The following is a 21568-nucleotide window of genomic DNA, read 5'->3' as shown; positions in this document are numbered from 1 at the left end:
TAGTATAATATTCTTACCTCTTCTGTGTTTAATGCCTTTTCACTTTTCTACTTGGCACTATGATACTCCTTCCTCAACATCTAATCAGAGCTGCTTTTTCTCAAATGCTTCCCTCTCTCTCCTGACACAAACTGCAGTTGACCCTTGCACAACTTGAATTTGAACTACATGGTCTCACTTATACGCAGATTCTTTCCAATAAAAGTTACACCTAGTGTGCCTGCCTCTCCTTCTACCTCTTTTGCCTGCTACCCTGAGACAAGACTAACCCCTCCTCTTTCTCCACCTATTAAATGTGAAGATAACAAGGATGAAGACCTTTGTGATAATACACTTCCACATATTTTCTCTTCTTTATGATAAAACTTTTTTTCTGCAGCTTTATTGTAATACAGTATATACTGCATATACAAAATGTGTTAATTAACTGTTTATGTTATTGGTAAGGCTTCTTGTCCACAGCAGGCTATTAGTTTTTTAAAATGATTTTTTATAAAGCCAGTCAAATTTAGCAGTGGGGTGGGGGTTGTATACCAGTTTTGGTGATGATAATGTTAATAAGTTCTGATAACCCACTACCATTGTACCAGCCAGTGGTTAAGTTTTGGGGGAGTCAAAAGGTATGCATGGGGTCGGTATCCCTAAGCCCTTCATTGTTCAAGGGTCAACTATAATTATTCCATATCATTTTTACATTAGCTTTAAGGCATACTAGTCCCACTTTTTGTTACTGGCAGGTTACATGCTGTAGGTGTTACAAATACCGTTTCTTTTTCCCATCTGGCACAATACAATTAAGCTGTAATTGTATAATACAAGTGATGGCTACTTTTTGATTTTTTCTGGTTCTCTCAGGTTATTATTTTATTTAGGCTAGCAGATACTTGGGAAGGGTAAAGAGAATCGAAAAGTAATTATGGCTTAATGGAAAGGTATACCCTAGCCTACAGTACAGAAAGCTCTCAATTTATTACGTAGTCAAGTTTATAAAAAAACAAACACAGGAAAACATTTCATTGTGCTACACACCACATGTCCATTCTTAAGAGTAAGCAAAACAGGGATTTACTGGCCACTCAAAGGAACCCAATAGCATTAAGACCACTAGAACTTAAGTCACTGAAATTTCTTAGACTGTATCTATCTGTTTCAATGCTTTGAGATAGAAGTTTGCAAGCCTCCCTTTGTTGGAAGTATCTTATGTAAAACTTTAAAATAAATAAATATGATTTTGTGGTAACTGCAGAAATGTCACTTGCTATTACAGACTTACCTTGATTAAAACATTGATATTGTTTGTTATTTTCAATGCAACGACTTTAATCTTGTTCTGCAAAGGGAAAGGAAAATTAAGACAAACTGCCAATAATTTCTATGAGGCGTAATCCATTCTGACACAGAACTAGAGTAATTACACTTCTCTATCAGAATCACTTGTACAGTCTTTACATAATTCCTTGGTTTAAATCTATAGATAATGTGTATTCCTATTGCTTGACTCTAAACAAATCTAGATGTGGCAAAGAAAGTAAATAATCTGTGTTCCCTTGACAGGTTAGAATGTACCTAAAAAATGAGTAAGGTCACATACACATAGAAGTTGTTTTAAAATAAATCAGGTTAAGTTATAGGAACACAACGAAAATCTAAAATATTTCATTAGGACTGGGATGAAGACTGTTAAATTAGGTGAGATAAGGGAAAATGAAAAACCCCCAACACAAGTCTATATAGTTTTGTATGGAGCTAGCAGTTTATGAAATGTGAGCCAGTATTCTTACCTCTTCTGTTTTTAAGGCCTCACCCGTTTTACCCTGGAGAGCTAAGCGAAGTTGTCTGATATAAACTTGTAGGCCCCGTGCAAAGTACTGCAGCCTAAATGAAAACGTATTTGTTAATTAGCAATTCATCACTTCAATTTTGTTTTTAAACTCAATCTTATACTATAGCAAAATGATCCTAAGTGCAGAAATGGCTACATGACCAATAAATTAAAGAACAAAATTTTAAGTTGCTTCTGATCAAGAACTTCATCAAGTATCAAACTTCCGCCTTACCACATGGTAGAGGATAGTAACAGGTAACACAATGGCTCAAGCATTTCAAAATTTAAGATGTGAATTTGTTAATGGAACAATTCAATAAGCAGTCTCTTTGTGAAAACTACTTATATTGACTTCTCCAGGGCTGCTGCTCCAGATATTATTAATAACAGCAGCTACAGTTTACTAATACCTACTACTTGCCAGGCACTGTGCTAAAAGCTGTACATTCATTGTCTTACTGAATTCCCACAACTCTATGAGGTAGGTACTATTATCATTTAACTGAGAAAAATTTGGGGAGAATAAAAGATGTTAGGGTACCTGCTCAAGATCATAAAACAAGTAGGAAGAGCTAGAGTCCTTTATCCCCCATGGATTTGTTAAGTCATTTCTGTCTTTTTTTTTTTTAAGTTTGCTTTTACTGTTCCTTTTTTTAGAGATATGATCTCATCGCCCAGACAGGAGTGCAGAGGCATGACTGCAGCTCACCGTAACCTCGAGCTCCTGGGCTCAAGTGAGCCTCCCATCTCAGTGTTGCAAGTAGCTGGGACTACTGGTGTGTCACCATGCTCTGCTAAATTTTTTAAGTTATTTTTTATAGAGATAGGATCTTACTGTGTTGCCCAGCTGGTCTCAAACTCCTGGCGTCAAGCAACCCTCCTGACTTGGCCTCCCAAAATGCTGAGACTACAGACGTGAGCCACCGTGCCTGGCTCACTTCTGTCAAATGTTTACAAACATGTAATCTGAACCCTCCATTCTGTACCACTGGGGTAAGGCAGGATACGGAGAAAGCTCTCATAGAACAAAAGCAAAACCCAAGGAACTTCAAGATAGCTACCACCTTTGCCAAGGATTGAGCCACCTCAATCATATATCACCTGATTTTGAAATCTTTGAGCTTTTCTGCATTCAGTTTGGCTGTTAAGAAATCTGGAAGTTTTCGGCCCAACTGGTGAAAACTGTACAACAAACATTCCACATAACTGAACTGTAGCTTGGGTTCCTCATTACCAGCATTCTCTCCATTTTCTGCTTCTTCTGGAGGGAGGGGCATGTATTCCTAAGAGAGAAAAATATACAGACGTTTGCAATCTGCTCTACATATTCGAATTATAAACAGATATTCAGGGAATTATAGTGCATGTTTTTAAGACATAGAGCATTAAAAACTACCAAAACCAGACACTTGGATTTCTTTTTAACTTACTGGATCAACTCTCTAGCCTGTCAGTGCTCCATATTAACCTGTTACAGCTGCTATTATTAATAATGAAAATTAATGTAGCTATCATTTATTAGGCACTTACAGATAAAGGTACTGATGCCCTGAGAGTTAGAGTAACCTTCCCATGGTAACAAAGTTAATAAACTAAAGAGCCAGAATTCAATCTAGGTTTGACATCAAATGTTGATGCTCTTAACTACTATACTATGCTTACTACAAGTATCTTTTCTGAACATTAGTCCATATTAAGTACTGACTCATTACAAGCAAAGTGCTGCCAATGGCATTCAGTATCAGTGCTGTAACAACCCAGTAAGTTACATCTGGACTAGCATCAGATGTTGATGACTCAATTCATGCTAAGGACCTAATGCTTATCACTGTGTTAATTATACAAATACATCAAATAAGAAAATCACTCAGTGATGCTGCTAATGATTTTATCAGACAGCCTATTTTCTCCCTAATTATAAGAAACACCAAGATTAAAATAAAGTAGACAACAACATGTGGCCTAAGAAGCTAACAATACTTGTTAGGATTACTGTTTAACTGAAATTTCAAAAACTGGTTCTTGTAATCTAGAAAATAATACTAAATTAGACTTTGAGCTATATACTGACTATCCCATAAGGAAAGGAAAAAGTTCTTACCAATAACTTATCAAATAGTTTCCTTAAATTTGTTTCTAGTTTTTCCATGTCACCACAAAATGAACTCATCTCCGCCAACAATTTCAATACCTAAAACACACAATTCACTATTACTGTTTTTTTGAATAAGCAAGGGTTATAAAATGAGAGTAATTCTAGATAACGATTTAAGACTCTACTTATTTTCAATTATGCTTTTACAGAATTGTTATAACGTTTGAAATGGAAGAAAACCTCAGAGATGCAGCCCAACATTTTACTGTGAAGGAAAGTAAAGGTCAGAGATTATGTGGCTCAACAAAGTCACAGGGAGTAAGTGGCTGGGCAGACCCTAAAACCCAGATCTCATGATTTCCAATATATCTGTGAGAAGAAGTATGGAAAATAATACATATGACACTTTCTGCTACAGGTTAACAATAGTGCTAATTACAAGGCAAAAATGATAAATATATTAACTATAAAGACACACTAGTAAGAACTCTCAACAGCTAAGAACTAATTACTCATGGTTAAGGTGGGCCTCATTTCCTATTAAATTTAGTCTCTGGATATTTACTCAAACTATTAGTAATGACCACTATTCTCAAGGTTCATTCCCGCATTTCCCAATCCCAGTCTGATAGGCCTAGCCCAGCACATTTAAAGCAAACTACCTTGCCAGTGCACAGTGAGATTCTTCTCTATCCCAAAGACCTGTGAGGGAAATGGCACACCCATTTCCGTATTTCAGTCCAATTCAATAATCACTAATGGGTGCTTGATTCAAAATCAAGTTTTGTGCCAGATTCTGGGGATACAGAGGTGAATCAGGCTAAACGTAGGGAGAGATTATAAACAAATGTAAAGTATTACAGATGCTGTGAAAAAATGTTTATATACATTACGGTTGAGATACAAAGGTGGGAGGAGTAGTGAATTCTATTGGAGAAGAAGGAATAAAGGATATTTTGTGTTAATCCAGTTTAAAATTGGCTCTATCAGTTATGGATACAAATGGATGAATTAAACACCTTATTTAAAAATATTAAATAAGGTAGAGACTGACTATAAAAACTACAGGCAGTGCTTTCCCACTGCAGTAAACCTTAATTGAATCCATGAAGCAGTCCTAATGCAATTAATTCTGGTCTAGGGAGATTACTGGCTGGCCATTACCAGACATTTAAATTGCTCCCTCTGAAATCAGATCTAAGTTAGTGATTTACATTTTTGTTAAAATACAAGAATGCCTTATCAGTGCTAAAGCTGAAATTTTTGCTTACCTCCAACTGTATATCAAGACCTTCCACTGGGGTAGTCAAGGTACTGAGGTTAGGGAGAACCTGCTCACAGAAATATGTCACAAACCTTGTGGAATGGACATTTTTCTGTAAGAAATCAAAGAAAATGCATTGTCAAAAAAACAAATATTTGCTCAAATATTACAGAAGAATTTCATTCAATAAATGCTGAGTGCTACAGCATCAAGTATTCTGACTATAAATACAATATAGTGCACACCCCAGCATGCCCCAGATCTAACCTCAATAGGTGAACTACGAAGGGGCTTCAGTAAGTTCATGGAAAAATGTAATTAAAAGACAAAGAATAAAAAATATAAACTTTATTTATCAACATAAGCTCCATCAAGGCAATGACACTTTTGCAGGCAACCAGTCATCCCAGAGAACTGAGGGTCCTAGGAACTTAACTATGTCAATGCAGTCTTTTTATACTATTAACTAAAGAAATGTGGGTGCCCTTTAACGATGTGTTTAAGATTAGGCAACAAAAAGAAATGAGAAGGGCCCAAATAAGGACTTTAAGGTGGATGCCTAATGATTTCTCATCAAAACTCTTAAAAAACTGTCTCTGTTTGATAAGAGGAATGAGCAGGAGCACTATGGTGGTGGAGGACTCTGGTGAAGCTTTCCCAGGCGTTTTCCTGCTCAATCTTTGGCCAGCTTTCTCCAAACAAGCTCATAAAAAGCAGACGTTATTCTTTAGCCCTCCAGAATGTCAACTAGCAAAATGTCTTCAGCATCCCAAAAAACTGCTGCCGTAACCCTTCCTCTTAATTGGTCTCTTTTTGCTTGGACTGGGCCATTTTCACCTCCTGGTAGCCATTGCTTTGACTGTGCTTTATCTTCAGAATTGCACTGCGAAAGCCATGTTTCAACTCCTGTTCCCATTCTTCAAAGACATGCTTCAGGATCTTGATCCCACTTGTTTACAATTTCCATTGAAAAGCTCTGTTCTTGTCTGCAGCTAATCTGAGCGCGGTGGTTTTGACACTCATCGAGTAGGAAGTTTGTTAAACTTTTAATTTTTCAGTCAGAATTGTGTAAGCTGAACCAACTGAGATGTCTATGATGTTGGCTGTTATTTCTGCTATTAATCGTCAGTTCTTTTCATTTAGGGCATAAACAAGTTAAATTTTTTGTTGCAAATTGATCTGCTGCGATGGGCTTTGACGTTGTCTTGTCCTTTCTAAAAATGAGTGATCCATTTGTAAACTGTTGATTTCTTTGGGGACATTGTCTCCATAAACTTTTCATAAAGCATCAATGATTTCACCATTCTTCCACCAAGCTTCACCATAAATTTGATGTTTGTTCTTGCTTCAACTTTAGCAGAATTCATGTTGCTCTGACAGGTGCTCTTTTTTCAAACTGATGTCTTACCCTTCTTAGTTCCCCAAACTATATCCTGTTCAGACATGTTATAAATACAAGTTTATTTTGGTGAAAAATGTTTTGAAATCCATGCATAGATTTTTTTTCATAATATGCATTTTCCAGGAACTTTCTGAAGACCCCTTATATACTTTACTGCAAAGTTATCTGGAGCATTGGGACATCTATACATTTTGATCTCTTCCTTGATTCTCAGGTCAAATTTGGGACATGGCCAGGCATGGTGGCTCATGCCTGTAATCCTAGCACTTTGGGAGGCTGAGGTGGATGGACTGCCTGAGCTCAGGAGTTCGAGACCAGCCTGGGCAACATGGCAAAACCCCATCCCTACTAAAAATACAAAAAAATCAGCTGAGCGTGGTGGTGTGTACCTGTAATCCCAGCTACCCGGGAAGCTGAGGCACGAAAATTGCTTGGACCTGGGAGGTGGAGGTTGCAGTGAGCCAAGATCACGCCACTGCACTCCAGCCTGGGGGACAAAGTGAGACTCTGTCTCAAATAAATAAATAAATACATTGTGAGAACCTTTTAGTGTTGGATTTTCAGACTGCACATTTCTGAAAAGGGATAGTTCTATTATTTAATTTTCTTTGTAGAGACAAGGTCTTGCTATGTTGCCCAGGCTGGTCTTGAACTCAGACCCAAGCATTCTCCCACCTTGGCTCACAAAGTGCTGGGATTGGGATTATAGGCACAGGCCACCACACCTGATCTAGGATAGTTCCTTTAAACTGTGTTTTTCAAATGAATGTATGCACATCCCAGAAGATGCATGGCCAGAGGAAACACAAAGCCTGAGACAGAATACAGAATCCTCATGACTTTTAAAAAGTCTCTAGGAAGACTAAAAATTTTTATTGGCCAGTCGTGGTGGCTCACACCTGTAATCCCAGCACTTTGGGAGGCCAAGGTGGGCAGATTGGTTGAGCTCAGGAGTTTAAGACCAGTCTGGGCAACATGGGGAAGCCCTGGCTCTACAAAAAATACAAAAATTAGCCAAGTGTGATAGTCCATGCTTGTAGAAGCAGCTACTTGGGAAGCTGAGATGGAAGGCTTGAGCCTGGCAGGTGGAAGCTGCAGTAAGCCAAGATCGTGCCACTGCACTTCAGCATAGGTGACAGGGCAAGACTGTCTCAAAGAAAAAAAAATATTCTTTCAAAAAAATTTCTTGCTGCTTTGGGTTCTCATCAATTCCACTGTGGCCTTTATAAACACAGACAAAGCATCCCTCATCTGAAAATCCCAAATCTGAAATGCTTCAAAATCCAAAACTTTTTGAGCACCAATATGATGCTCAAACGTCATGCTCAAGGGAAATGCTCATTGAAACATTTTAGGTTTTTGGATTTTTGAATTAGGGATGCTCAACCAGGCACAATGCAAATATTCAAAAATCTGAAAACACTTCTGGTTCCAAGCAAGCATTTCAGATAAGGGACACTACTGGAAGGGTTTAAGGGGAATGTTAAAGTGAGTATTTATGGAAATATATACAGCTAATACAGTAATCCAAATAGCAGGTGTGTAAAAATAAAGAGCTTACAGAGAAGAGGGGTACTGCCTGCCGAGTGCACTGTAAGAGCCTGTCCACACAGTCAGGATCCGAGGGATTAAAGGTCTGTTCTAGGTCGGCCTGTTCAGCCACCAACTCTACAAGTTGCTGTCTTCCACTCACTGTCTGTAAGCTTTTTAACCCAGACAGTATCTTCATAAATAGAACAAATTCTTCACCAGTCACGTCTTCTAGGACCTGGAAAAGAGACAATTCAGAATAACAGTATACTCATCATTTGAATGGGACAGATCAACATTGAAAGAAAATAGCTAATTTATTTCAGTTACTAAAGTCAGTTTGATATTAATGCTTCCGAAATACTGAAGAAAAGGCAACTTCTAGCTTCAGTCAATTGAACTTCAGAGTAAACCAGGCATTCTCCAAAGGGGCAAAAATTGGTTCTTAGAAAATGTTACATTTTTATGTACAAAGCACAGATATACATATAGTACCATAAAGAGATATACAGTATATATGTGGCATTAAAATTTCAAGGAAGAGCAGTTAAGAAAAAAAAATTTTTTTTAATTCTTAAATTGGCTATTCAGGGGAGTGACTTTAAAAAATGGCTGGAAAAATTCTGTAGCAAACTGTTGAATCAGATTGTTTCCTATATTTAAAAGCAGTTTAATTCATATTAATATGGTAATTGTTGTACACAAAATAGGACACCTTGCAAGTCTCATGTTAAATCTTCCATATCAGTGAATCTAAATTTTTCTATTCATGGACCAAAGGAGCTCACAATCACGACATGCTCTACCAGATTACTAGCTGGGGCATAGGTAAAATAGTCTGATACTCCCAGCTAGAGATCTATCTCTTTCTCACTGAAAAATAATCTTATCAATAAGGAAGTGGGTAGTAGTAGTCTGAAATTTCTATAGCCTGAACCCTAAGAGTGATCACATTCTTTAGAGAAAACACTGAATCTTCTTGAACGTATTGCTCAAGCCTGTAATCCCAGCACTTTGGGAGGCCGAGGTGGGCAGATCACGATGTCAGGAGATTGAGACCATTCTGGCTAACACGGTGAAACCCCGTCTCTACTAAAAATACAAAAAATTAACCAGGCGTGGTGGCAGGCGCCTGTAGTTCCAGATGCTCGGGAGGCTGAGGCAGGAGAATGGCGTGAACCTGGGAGGTGCAGCTTGCAGTGAGCCAAGATCGCACCACTGCACTACAGCTTGGGTGACAGAGCAAGACTCTGTCTCAAAAACAGAAGTAAACTATTCCCAAACTTTGGCACATTAAGATGAGTGAAAAGTTAATTGTGACACACCTTGCCAATCCTAGCGTCTACAATTATGCTAGATGCTGGGAGCAAAGACAAGCATGGTTTCACCCTTGAAGAGCGGATAGTGTCAAGGGCTAAGGTGAAAAGAGGTCACTTTGATGTGATAATATGTTTCATTTTGAAATAATTCAGAATACTATGAGACAGTATCCTAAAATGGAAGAGAGGGGTAGGACTTAGAGAAAGTTTCCTGAAGGAGGTGATTTGCAGAGGTTGCACACATTTTAAGGACACTACCACAAAAAGTTTAAATGTAATCAGATTCCTTTAAATTACCAAATTGATTCATCATTACCACTGACAAAAGTGCTAAATACAATCTAAGAAAAACTCAGAAGTTCTGTGGTGGTTCTAATGGGATATATGATATACCAATTTATACACAAGCCACACATAACATTGAGGAATACTGCCAATGTCATGTATGCTCTTTTGCTTTAGAGAATTTCCACCAAATGAAGACCAAAGCTCACCTTTTTGGATTCAGTTAGTATAAGCTCTTCCACTTCCTTTGTTAAGACTTCATCTGGTAAAGTCTTAAGTTTTGTAGAAAGGAATTTAATTGCTCGTTCTCTAACAATGTCCTCTCCTTGAAGTATTTGGCTGAACAACCCACCTAAAGTCCCTGCAAAATAAAATAGTTGCCTGTAGCAAGTCAATTCTATAGTGTAATGGTGTTTTCCCATTTAACTCAACTTATAGTATTTCTTCTCAAATAAGTTAATGAACTTCCCAAATATCATCCTCATTACTAGTTAAAAGTAGTCTGAAATTTCTACAGCCTGAATCATGAGAGTACTTTCTTCATGAAGACATAGCTTGAGCATAACTTTCCTTTTTTTATCATTACTAATAGTAAAACCCAAGTATTTTGTAAGAATTTCTTTAAAGTGTCAAAGGGAGTTCTTCCAACAGATTTCTAATGGAAAAATTTGATCTGTTTTTGCAGTTATTTCTGCTGGTTTTTCTAGTTATAAACATCTTGACCTAAGGAGACTTTTTTCACAATACTTAAAATTTTTATGAAATAGAACTCTGGGTAAACCCTAGAGTTTATTCTTAATGAGTAACACCTAACTTTGTGATTCTGTAAGACATCAAACACAATTCAGAATAAGAACTGGCCTTACCTTTTGCATCCATTTTAAATATACTTAACAGGGCATTGTTCACTAGGTTAAATTCTGCAGAGTCATCTGGATAAAGAAAAAGTGGCATAATGAATATAAAACATATCATCTGCTTCAGTTTCAAACTTGATTCAACATAGTTTCTCAAGGTTACATTGACAGGAAACTTATAACTTAAGCCATTTCCTCAAGTACCAAAAAGATACATGTTCCTTATAAGGGTAGAGAACCCCATCTGGCATGCCTGAAAAACTTTTATTAAGATGCTACAATTATGAAACGACAGGAAATTGGGGGGAAAATTATGATACATCAAAATGCTCACAAGAATCTAGTCATTACACCTTAATAACAGAATTAAAAACAAAACAATACTAGGAATTAGATAACCAGAAATCATTACACTTTAAACTACTGAAGGAAAGTAGGAAATTTAATCTCTATCAGATGTAGGACCTCCAGCTCTCCTGCACCCCATTCAAAACCTAAAAACAGAGTCAACATTTCAGAAAGAAGATATATATTTAGAGAAAAAGGTAATAAAATCCCTTACCTGTCTGCAAAAGTTGCGTTAGTATATCTGCCACTCGAGGAAGATTTTCTCCAGTGGCAAATTGAGGCAGTTCTTTAATTGCTTGACGTCGAATCTGGGCATGATTTCAAACAAAAATTAAGCAAATACTATCACCTTTAAAATAACACACACAGCTTTTCTTTTTTTTTTTTTTTTAAAAGACAAGGTCTTTCCCTGTTGCCCAGGGTGGAGTGCAGTGGTGCAATCATGGCTCACTGTAGCCTTGACCTTCTAGGCTCAAGAGATCCTCTTGCCTCAGCCTCCTTAGTAGCTGGAAGTAGAGATGCAAGCTTCCACGCCTGGCTAATTTTAGAGGCAAGTCTCCCTATGTTGCCCAGGCTGTTCTCATACTTTGGGAGACTGAGGCGGGCGGATCACAAGGTCAGGAGTTTGAGACCAGCCTGGCCAACAGAGCGAGACTCTGTCTTAAAAAAAAAAAAGAATTTGCTCCAATTTAATATTCAAGTTACACAGAAAAAAATTTTAAAAGTGATGTTAACAATGTCTGGCTGAAGGAGAGACTTCAGATTATAAACAACTGTTTACAGGCTAATTATATGCAACTGTTTGGTTTTTACTACCTATGGGCTTATAATGTAGTATTCCTTAAAAATGACTACTGTGGCAATGTTATACCCAGTTAACTGTTTACTTTAGAATTTTCAGTATTGACTACTAAATACAACATTTGTGCCTATAACCTGCATGTTTAATTCCAAATACTGATCTTGGCTTATTCGATTTTTACATAAAAAATGTACAGCAGGCTAGGTGAGGTGGCTCACACCTGTAATCCCAATGCTTCAGAAGACCAAGGTGGGAGGACAGCTTGAGGCCAGGAGTTTGAGACCAGCCTGGACAACATAGCAAGACCCTATAAAAAAATTAAAAATCACCCGGGAACAGTAGCCTGTGCTACTTGGGAGGCTAAAGTGGAAAAAATGCATGAACCCAGGAGTTCAAGGCTTCAGTGAGCTATGGATGTGCAACTGCACTCCAGTCTAGGCAACAGAGTGACACCCTGTCTCTGTTAAAAACACACAAAAAAGTATATCCAGCAAATTCTGCATGAAATGTTGGCAATTCGCTGTTTCATGTGAAAAGACAAGAGCTAACAGTTGAATATTCTTAGGAACTTGTGTCAGCAGCCAGAAATATTACCAGTTAATTCTGTTCAAAAAAAAAAAAAAAACCCAAAAAACAAAAACTATTTCTTTTAATCTAGTAATCCTATTCACTTATTACACAGACCATTTTTCTGCCATGCAAAATATGTAAGGGTAGTGAAAGTACATTTTATTTTATAACACTTAATAACTTAAAATCTAAGTAAGCACAAATTGATTAAAAACAGTCTAATTTCATATGCACAATGAATAACAATCTATGAAATAAGATGTGAGCCACAATCCATTTTTAACAGTGGACAAATAAGCAAAACTAAGTATTTTGAGATTCTATGCATTTTTCATAATGTAAAGGTGGTGAAAAAGGCTAATACATTTTATCATATGTAAATTTAAGCCTGGGTATGATGCCATGCCAGACCATACTGTAGTATTTTATTGTGTACTCTGATATATCAGATTGCTACTCCAATTGTATTAGCCGCACACAGAAACATCTGAAAGACTGCTATAAAGTGTCACTCATATACTTACAGATACATCTTCATCCTCACAGAGGTCTAACTGTGCATTGATAGCAGAATCAGCCAATTCTGGAAAATGCTTAAAGAATTTTGGAATAAATTGAGCTGCTAATCGTTTTTCCTTAGTACCACCTTTCACACCATCCAGTATCACTTGATAGGCATCTTTATGCTGAAATAAAGAAAGACACATGATTTTGAAAGATGGGAAGCTAAGTAAAAGATCATAAAACATGTTAGTGTGTGCTTTAAATTTTTACACAGGCTAAGAAATAAAGTTGATTTTCGGAGGTTTACTAGTTAAATGGGACACTTATCTTCCCAATTCTGTTCTTCCTCCATCTTTGGTTAATTTTTGAGTTGGGGGAGATGGACGAGTCTAATTTTAAGTGGAAAAAGCATATGGGCGTTTGTTAATATACCAACGCTTCTTCATTCTAGTGATTATTGACTCTAGCCTTGTGACTGTGTCATGCTTAAAAAATTTGTAATGGGCTAGGTGTGGTGGCTCACGCCTGTAATCCCAGCACTTTGGGAGGCCGAGGTGGGTGGATCACCTGAGGTCAAGAGTTCAAGACCAGCGTGGTCAACATGGTTAAACCCCGTCTCTATGAAACACAAAAATTAGCCAGGCGTGGTGGCATACACCTGTAATCCCAGCTACTTGGGAGGCTGAGGCAGGAGAATTGCTTGAGTCTGGGAAATGGAGGTTGTAGTGAGCCGAGATCGCACTACTGCACTCCATCCTGGACGACAGAGTGAGACTCCGTCTCCAAAAAAAAAAAAATTGTAATGATGGCCAGGTGTGGTGGCTCACGCCTGTAATCTCAACACTTTGGGAGGCCAAGCTGGGCAATCACTTGAGGTCAGGAGTTCCAGACCAGCCTGCTAAACATGGTGAAACCCCTTCTCTCTAAAAATACAAAAATTAGCTGGTGTGGTGGCAGACATCTCTAATCCCAGCTTCTCAGGAGGCTGAGGCAGGAGAATCCCTTGAACCCAGGAGGCAGAGGCTGCAGTGAGCTGAGATCACACCATGGCATTCCAGATTGGGTGACAGAGCGAGACTCCATCTTAAACAAGTAAATAAATCATAATGAATACCACAGACTTCACAAAAAATTGCACCATATTTACTTAAAAAAAAAAATTTACCTGTTTCCAATTAGCACCATGAAGAAGGTGAAGGGAATACATTCCAGAAATTTAGCAATTCCAGCAATGTTAGGAAGTGCAGCTTAATTTTTACCTCATAGCAGTATATGAAAGCTGTGACCATTCCATAGAGCCAGACAATTTTGGATTAAGACAGACTCTAATGTCACATGTTTAAACTTTTTATTGGAACAATACACTCAAAGCTCATTTGTTTCCTTAAAAAACAATCACAAGTGCTCTCCCTCAAATACTCATAATGGGAGGAATCAATAAGTTCCCAATCCTCCTTAAGTGCTTGCCTCTAAACCAGTTGTTTTATGAAATGATGCTGATAAAGATGGTCAATAACGGTAACAAATACAGAAAGACTACACATATATCTTCTGTTTGGACATATTAATAAAAGTAACTGGGAAAAAAAACTTAAAAATTATAATCTTGACCAAACGTATACACAGTATAGTGTTTATTATGTATAAGGAGTGTTCCAAGTGCTTCAGACACATGAGCTTACTTCACGCCATCTAGCAGGGAATGACCAATAAATATCCAATGAACTACAGAATTCCCAGATTTATTTTACAGTGATTCTTTTTGTGGATAATGCTAAGTGAAAAAATAAAGCAGGATGCAAAGTTACAGAACAACTCCCAAATAACAGAAATTTCTGTGACTAAGGTTAGCTTCTTCATGAAATGCAGATGTATCAGGCTTCAGGAGTCATCACTGAAAAATGTATTATAAACACATCAAGACCCCGTCTCTCCAAAAAATATAAAATTAGCCAGGCATGGTGGTGTGTGCTTGCAGTCCCAGCTACTCGAGAGGCTGAGGCAGGAGAATCACTCGAGCCCAGGAGATAGAGGCTGTGGTACGCCGTGGCTGCGCCACTGCATTCTAGCCTGACAGAGCAAGACCCTGTCTCAAATAAAGAAAGGTGTATGACATACTTTTCACCGCAAACATTAAAAAAAGAAATCATGCTGACTTCTCTACCACTTTACATTCCTGTGGTTTGCCTCAGACTTCTAGGCAGGCTTCATAAAATCAAAGTTTGTTCTGACATCCTTACTTTTTGCAGGGTATCACAAATCTAATTCCCTGCAACTCAAACTTACTTATAAAGCCATTTGAAGAAACTCCTTACGCTGTCCAAAATTAAATGAAAAAAAAAAAACAAACAAAAAACCTACTTAAAACAAAACTTCCTTTTGCCAAGAAAAAAATATTAAATCTGGAATCAAATAAAAAGGAATCATTAGCAATATTTATTGAAAGTCTACCAGGGACTGAGTGATTCCTTGTCTATATCACAACAGGTGTTACTACTACTCCTATCTTCTAGATGAGGAAACTAGGGCTCAGAGAAGCGAAATAAATACTTCCACGTATTTCTGAGGGATTACGAACTTGGTTAGTCAGTGGTTTTAGCTTAATTATACAAAAAACACTACTACAAGAGTGGTATTTCAAGAAATAAAAGTCCAAGAAGCCTACACGCCAACCCTGCAAAGCTAGTGTACTCAATGATTGACAGAACAGGAGGAATCAGGGTTTCAGCATTACAGACATCTAATCAGCCAGACTGCCGTGGTCCTTTAACAGGTCTCTGATACATTTTTTAACTTTTAAGATTTTGACTACATCATATAAAATTAAGTATATTTTAAGTAAATTCATAATAATTTGAAACAGAATTTAAAATAATAGTGGGCCCACAACTTGCTCTATTATGGCTAGTCAGGAGCCCTGGGCAGAGTGCAGCGGAAAAGGAGATTAGAAAGGTAAAGGAGCACACAAGAGTGAGACCTGAAGGAGTGGCAGAGGCAGAGTGGAGGAAAGGCAGGATGAACGCATAGGCAGAACATGGGGGTTACATGAGAAGATGATAAGACTGGAAGATTTGAGGTATTAAATAATTCTGCACTTAGAATTTGTCATCTGCAGTTTGCTTTTTAGAATATACATGCTCATAGATGTACGTATGTGTATGATAAAGTTCCCTTTATCCATTAGAGGTAATCTGTGTAAATGGTTTTTCTTTTATTTTGTAAATGGTTTCTCTGTTCCTTCTTTGAATACATTTCTTCAACTATGAAAAAGAAATGCTTACTGAAGGGCAAGGTACAGTGCAAGAAGAGAAGCAATCAATCAATCAATCAATCAATAAATGGATTTAACCCTTGAGACGTTATAATGTAAGTACAGGAATAAGAAATAAAATAAAATACAAGTCTGAAGTATTGTTAATAAGTACATCGTGCCAAGGGGTTCAAAAAGAGAAGGATTTGATCTGCTTTGGGGAAATTAGCTGATAAAACCTCGGAGGGCTTGTGTTTACCCTTATATATTTAGAAGGCACTACTCGGAAAGGAGTATTGACAATAACGGGGAGGGACTAGTCTGTAGTGGCAGCAATCAGAAAAACTGTTGTGCTCACCTCTCTAGTAAAGGTTGATAATCAAAATAAAAGTTAGAAGGAAGTTAAGACTGACAAACTCGAATGCAGTCTCAGAAGTATCCAGACACGTGTTTGCCAGGAAACTTAGTACTGATCATAAATCTCGTAAGTTGACCTGAAAATCAGGCTTTGCTACATCAGGAACATGAATACGGTTTTCTCTCCTTAAAAACAAGTGAAATGGTGTCCTCTCTACTAAGTTGGCTTTTGCATTTGTTAGTTAAAATTACAAGCAATATCCTAAAACCTACTGTCTTTTAGTAAGTGATTTTAGGCATTTTATCTAAAAGGGAGAACTATAACCCAACAGAGCAGAATTAGTAGGCATTATCTTCGGTTCTCCTAAAATTCACAATGTTTGAGCAGCCTGAGCTAATCTCTACATCTCATTATGCAGAGATAGTTTAGATAGTTGCTTGACAGCTGTCAATACAGAACGCGTTGATGACCCATAATCTACAGGGAACTGTGTTAAATTCCAGTGTCCAGCCGGGTATGTGGTACATGGTAGGTGAAACCTACCGAATAAAGCATGAGTTCTCATTAAAGTGTAGACAAAGTTATCCTTTTTCATTTTTTCACAAACTTGTCTCTTAAGTACCCTTACTAAATAAAGAGTACATTTTTGCTGCAAGTATATTTTTGCTCCAAGAAAGACATTTTGACTCCTTGGGGGAGAACTCTCAATTCAATCTGGTTTTTATAAAGAATGACATGAGAAGGAAATGTAAGCAAGTCTCAAAATTAAAGTGGGGTAATGGAACAGCATTATGTATAAGGTTTCAAAGGCTTCTTAGAAAGATTCCTGACAGAACCACAGTTCTAGCTTTCATCCTATCCCCTCTACTGATGTGCAACAAAGTCAAACACAGGTAGAACAATCTGTTACAAAGTTACCCAACTAAGTCCTAGATAAATTATACGATTGAGAGTATCTTCACTACTAGTTCTTTTTAGGAATAACAAATTCAAACTGATTGATCCTACATAGTTTTTATCTTTTTTTTTTTTTTTTAATTTTTTGTTTGAGATGGAGTCTCACTCTGTTGCCCAGGCTGAACTGGAGTGGCCTGGTATCAGCTCACAGGAACCTCTGCCCCCCGGGTTCAAGTGATTCTCCTGCCTCAGCCCCCCCAAACAGCTAGGACTTCGGGCGCACGCCACCACGCCTGGCTATTTTTTGTATTTTTAGTAGAGATGGGGGTTCACCATGTTTGCCAGGCTGGTCTCGAACTCCTGACCTCAAGTGATCTGCCCACCCAGGCCTCTTAAAGAACTGGGATTACAGGAGTGAGCCACCGTGCCCAGCAGTTTTTATCTTCTTAATGAACAGAATATTCCTCCTTCACAACCGACCTACACACTCTATCCACATGTACAACAGAATATCCGTATACATTTCTCACTGATAAAAGTGAAATTCCCTACTGACAGGGAATGAAGGAAAAAAAAAATCATTTGCTGTTTCAAACTGGTATATTCACAATTCTAGATTAAGCTACAATAAAGCTCCAACATGAATTTTTTTTTCTTTCAGCTCAGAAAGTTCTTATTTGAATTACGTTCAGAAAAGGGGACGGGAAAGGTACTCCCACGACTGTTAATACACTAGAATCTTCCACTTTCTCCAAGAAGGGATGCGTAAGCAGAAAAATCAAAAAGTTCTGAGCACTGAAAAGCTATGGTGTGGGATTTCTAAAACAATTATCAAAGTTGCCTCCAGGACAGCCTGGTTCTTTTCCCAGCCACTTATCAACTTCAATGTACTCCGGTACTTGAAAACTCATACAGGGAACTGGCTCGTACGGGTAATTTAACACTGCTGAGAAACTGTGTATCGGCGGCAAGCATGGCAAGAGCGCTCTTACAGAGACCTCCATTCAGAGCTGCACTCTCACACACTCCTTCGCCCAGCCCTGTTTTATTTTCTTCAAACACGTTTCATTAAAAAAACAAAAAAACAAAACAAACCCCCCCCCCTTTTTTTTTTTTTTTTTGACGGGGTCTGGCTCTGTCGCCCAGGCTGGAGAGCAGTGAAGCGATCTCGGCTCACTGCAACCTCCGCCTCCCAGGTTCAAGCAATTCTCCCACCTCAGCCTCCTGAGTAGTTGGGATTACAGGCGCGCGCCACCACGCCCCGCTAATTTTTGTATTGTTAGCAGAGACGGGGGTTTCACCATGTTGGTCAGGCTGGTCTCGAACTCCTGACCTCGTGATCCGCCCGCCTGGGCTTCCCAAAGTGCTGGGATTACGGGCGTGAGCCACCGCGCCGGGCCTCACGATGCCTTTCTTATTTATCACTCACTACACTCCCTCCTAACTGTACATTCTGAGAGCGCGCGGACCTTTCCATCTGTATCTCTAGCGCTCCGAGCTCAAAATATGTACTGAATTAATGAAGCCGTGAGCCCTCATCAAAGTCTGGACCAGAGAGTCCCTCTTCTGTTTCTCACAAACTTCTGTCTCTTAAACACTCTTCTTCAAGTAGTAGCAGAATTTTGCCTCCAAAAAAAAACAAAAAAACAAAAAAACAACACATCTTGACCTCTTGAAGAAAACTCCACATCTAATCTTGGAAGGACTGAGCTCCACCGAAAAGGAAAAAGGCTTAAGAGAATCCTGTAGAGGAAAGCTCGGGAGGAGAATTAACGTGAGCCTGAACGGGCTGAGTTAGGTTACGCCACGGTGGGAAAAGGCTGGGCGAGGGAGGCAGGGAAACCTGGAACCCTGGGGACCGCGGTCTCCCTGGTGAAGACGGAGTCTACACTCCCAGAGAGGCCCACCCCGATGAGGCGGCCTGGGGAGGCTAGGAGCTCCCCCAGGAGGATGAAGCCGCAGCCCCCGCCCGGCCCGGGAGAGCGCGGCGGGCAGCGCTTAGGAAAGGCCGCGGAGCGCCGGGCCCTGCAGGCCGCCCGGGGACTCACTCACCTGGCCCACTTGCTCTGTGGCATCGGCCAGGATGCCATAATTGCGGTAAAGCTCCTCTACCGTCGGCATGGTGAGCGACAAGCCCAGGGCCCGCTTCCGCTATCCTCGTCCTCACCGGCGCCACCGCCGCCTCGGAACTTCTCCAAATCCACTACCTGCACTATTACACCTCCAGCTGCCGCCAGTGCCGCCGCCAGTCACCGCTCACAGCGCGGCTCCGCCCCCGACGTCTACGTAAAGACGCGCACGTCGGGAGCGGCCTTCAGTAGACTCCAATGCGCCTCCGCGATTTTTGTCGCCCTCTAGAGCTTGGAGGAGCAAAAAGCGGCAAGGATGATTGGATTATCTCACGCCTTTTTGAAAGCTTGAGCCTGGCTGGCGGCTCTCGATGGGAGTGGTGGGGGTGGGCGGGGAGATTAATACAGAGATAATTTCGTTTCTGCCCTTAGAAGATCTTACATATGAGAAGTCACAAACGGTTTCCTCCTGATTCAAGGAAGGTAATATTAATCAGTGGCAATAGAGGGTAGTGGGTCCGGTGGGAAGCAAAAAGCATTCCTATGCCATTAAAAAACTCTCTGTGTCCACCACGCTAATCAAGTGTGGGGTCAAATTCGACCTGCTGGAAGAATTTGCTTATCTTTGCTGCCAGTGTAAAGAATTGGGGCCACCTGATTATGTATAGTATCCAAGAGAGTAATAAATAAATGAAATCACGTACGCTTACTGATAAGAATTTCTAAGATACAAGTTTAGATGAAATTTTATATATATATTATATAATTATTGTATCTATATATAGCTGGGCGCTGTGGTTCACACCTGTAATCCCAGCACTTTGGAAGGCTGAGATGGGTGGATCACTTGAGGTCAGGAGTTCAAGATCAGCCTGGCCAACATGGTGAAACCTGGTGTCTACTAAAAATACAAAAATTAGCCAGGCATGGTGGCACGCACCTGTAGTCCCAGCTACTTGGGAGACTGAGGCAGGAGAATTATTTGAACCTAGGAGGCAGAGGTTGCAGTGAGCCCAGATCATGCCACTGCACTCCAGCCTGGGCCACAGAGCAAAACTCTATCTCAGAAAAAGAAAAAAAAAGTTAAAAAGCAGGTATAAGATGATCCCATTAGGTAAAACATAAAACGCATACAAAACAAAGTTATGGGTGTATGTGTAAAAGGATGTTAAAGGATGTTAAAATTTCAAGATTGAAACATCAAACTCTAATACACTGTAAATTTCAAAGCCAGATCCACTTGTACAGAATATACACAGGAAATGATTACAAAAGAACTCACTGGCTCTTGTCCTTCTCAGTTAGATTGAGGATAAATTTCAAACCCTAAAAAGGATTAGAGCTGAGTGTGATAGCCAACAGTCCCAGCTATTTGGGAAGCTAAGTGAGGAGAATCACTTGGGCCCAGGAGTTCAAGTCCAGCCTGGGCAACATAACAAGACCCCTGTCTAAAAATAAGAAATCAAGTGTAAAATTCAATGTTAAAAAAATTACAATTTGGACTTTCATGGAGAAACAGAAAAATAATTAGGGAATGAAATGAGAGCAATTGGTGATAAGATTTTTTTATTTTTATGTTTTAGAGAAAGATGTTCTTGTGAGTACATTGAGGGCAATTTCTATCCCCTTCCCTCAAGCGTGGGGCCATTTTGAGGAGCCTCAAATATGGTCCCAGGTGGCTGAGAGACACAAAGGACTGGACGTGCCTGATAACTCAGGTTACCCGTGGCTGCAGAGTGGAGGTGGCCATGTTGGGATCTACTGTGTTCCCAGATTTTGCTGGAGCGAGGGGATGGGAGTGATTCCCTTATAGCAGAGATGAGCCCCATAAAAGAGAAAGAGATTCTGGATTCATTTTGAGTCCTTCTGCCTGAGAGTAAGAAAGCCCCCACGGCAAGAGTCAATGGCGGCAGAAAGAGAGTGGTGACTGCGAGCAGCACATCAGCACCTCACGGGGTCACCGTTGGGAGTGGCCTCTAAAGGCCCTTGGAGTGGCCACAGGACAGACGTGGTCTCTGTCAGACCAGAGAGCCTGTGGTACTGCACCGTCCAGACCTTTCCGAGGTCCTACTGTTCCTTTCTTCTCATGTTCCCCTCTCAGTGCATTTGCGCAGGAGGGGTCAGAAGCTGCCCACCAAACTGAGTGGAGGATATAGAGAAGAAAGGCAAAATGGGGAGCGACCTCAGCTGGAG

At 39.5% G+C, this 21568-nt stretch overlaps 1 protein-coding gene across 4 annotated transcripts in view; it reads right to left on the bottom strand.

Annotated features, from left to right (window-relative positions):
- The window catches only part of API5 (apoptosis inhibitor 5), a 32056-nt gene extending 12456 nt beyond the window's left edge, over positions 1-19600 (bottom strand). For 2 of the 4 annotated variants that reach the window (XM_011963256.1, XM_011963257.1), the window contains exons 1-11: positions 19359-19600; positions 12822-12983; positions 11140-11233; positions 10587-10652; positions 9930-10081; positions 8148-8354; positions 5192-5296; positions 3927-4016; positions 2927-3108; positions 1782-1875; positions 1274-1330 (exon numbers count right to left, since the gene is read on the bottom strand). In XM_011963256.1, the coding sequence (XP_011818646.1) occupies positions 1274-1330; positions 1782-1875; positions 2927-3108; positions 3927-4016; positions 5192-5296; positions 8148-8354; positions 9930-10081; positions 10587-10652; positions 11140-11233; positions 12822-12983; positions 19359-19427 (1278 nt within the window). In that variant the 5' untranslated portion in view covers positions 19428-19600. The remainder of the gene's footprint in view (positions 1-1273; positions 1331-1781; positions 1876-2926; positions 3109-3926; positions 4017-5191; positions 5297-8147; positions 8355-9929; positions 10082-10586; positions 10653-11139; positions 11234-12821; positions 12984-19358) is intronic. The other 2 variants (XM_011963259.1, XM_011963260.1) reach the window with 2 other exon arrangements.
- Positions 19601-21568: the final 1968 nt, after the last annotated feature.

Source organism: Colobus angolensis, unplaced genomic scaffold, assembly GCF_000951035.1.
Source record: "Colobus angolensis palliatus isolate OR3802 unplaced genomic scaffold, Cang.pa_1.0 Scaffold61, whole genome shotgun sequence".
Lineage (NCBI taxonomy): Eukaryota > Metazoa > Chordata > Mammalia > Primates > Cercopithecidae > Colobus > Colobus angolensis.
Note: the sequence above shows the minus strand (reverse complement) of the source record. Positions and strands in the feature narration are given on the sequence as shown.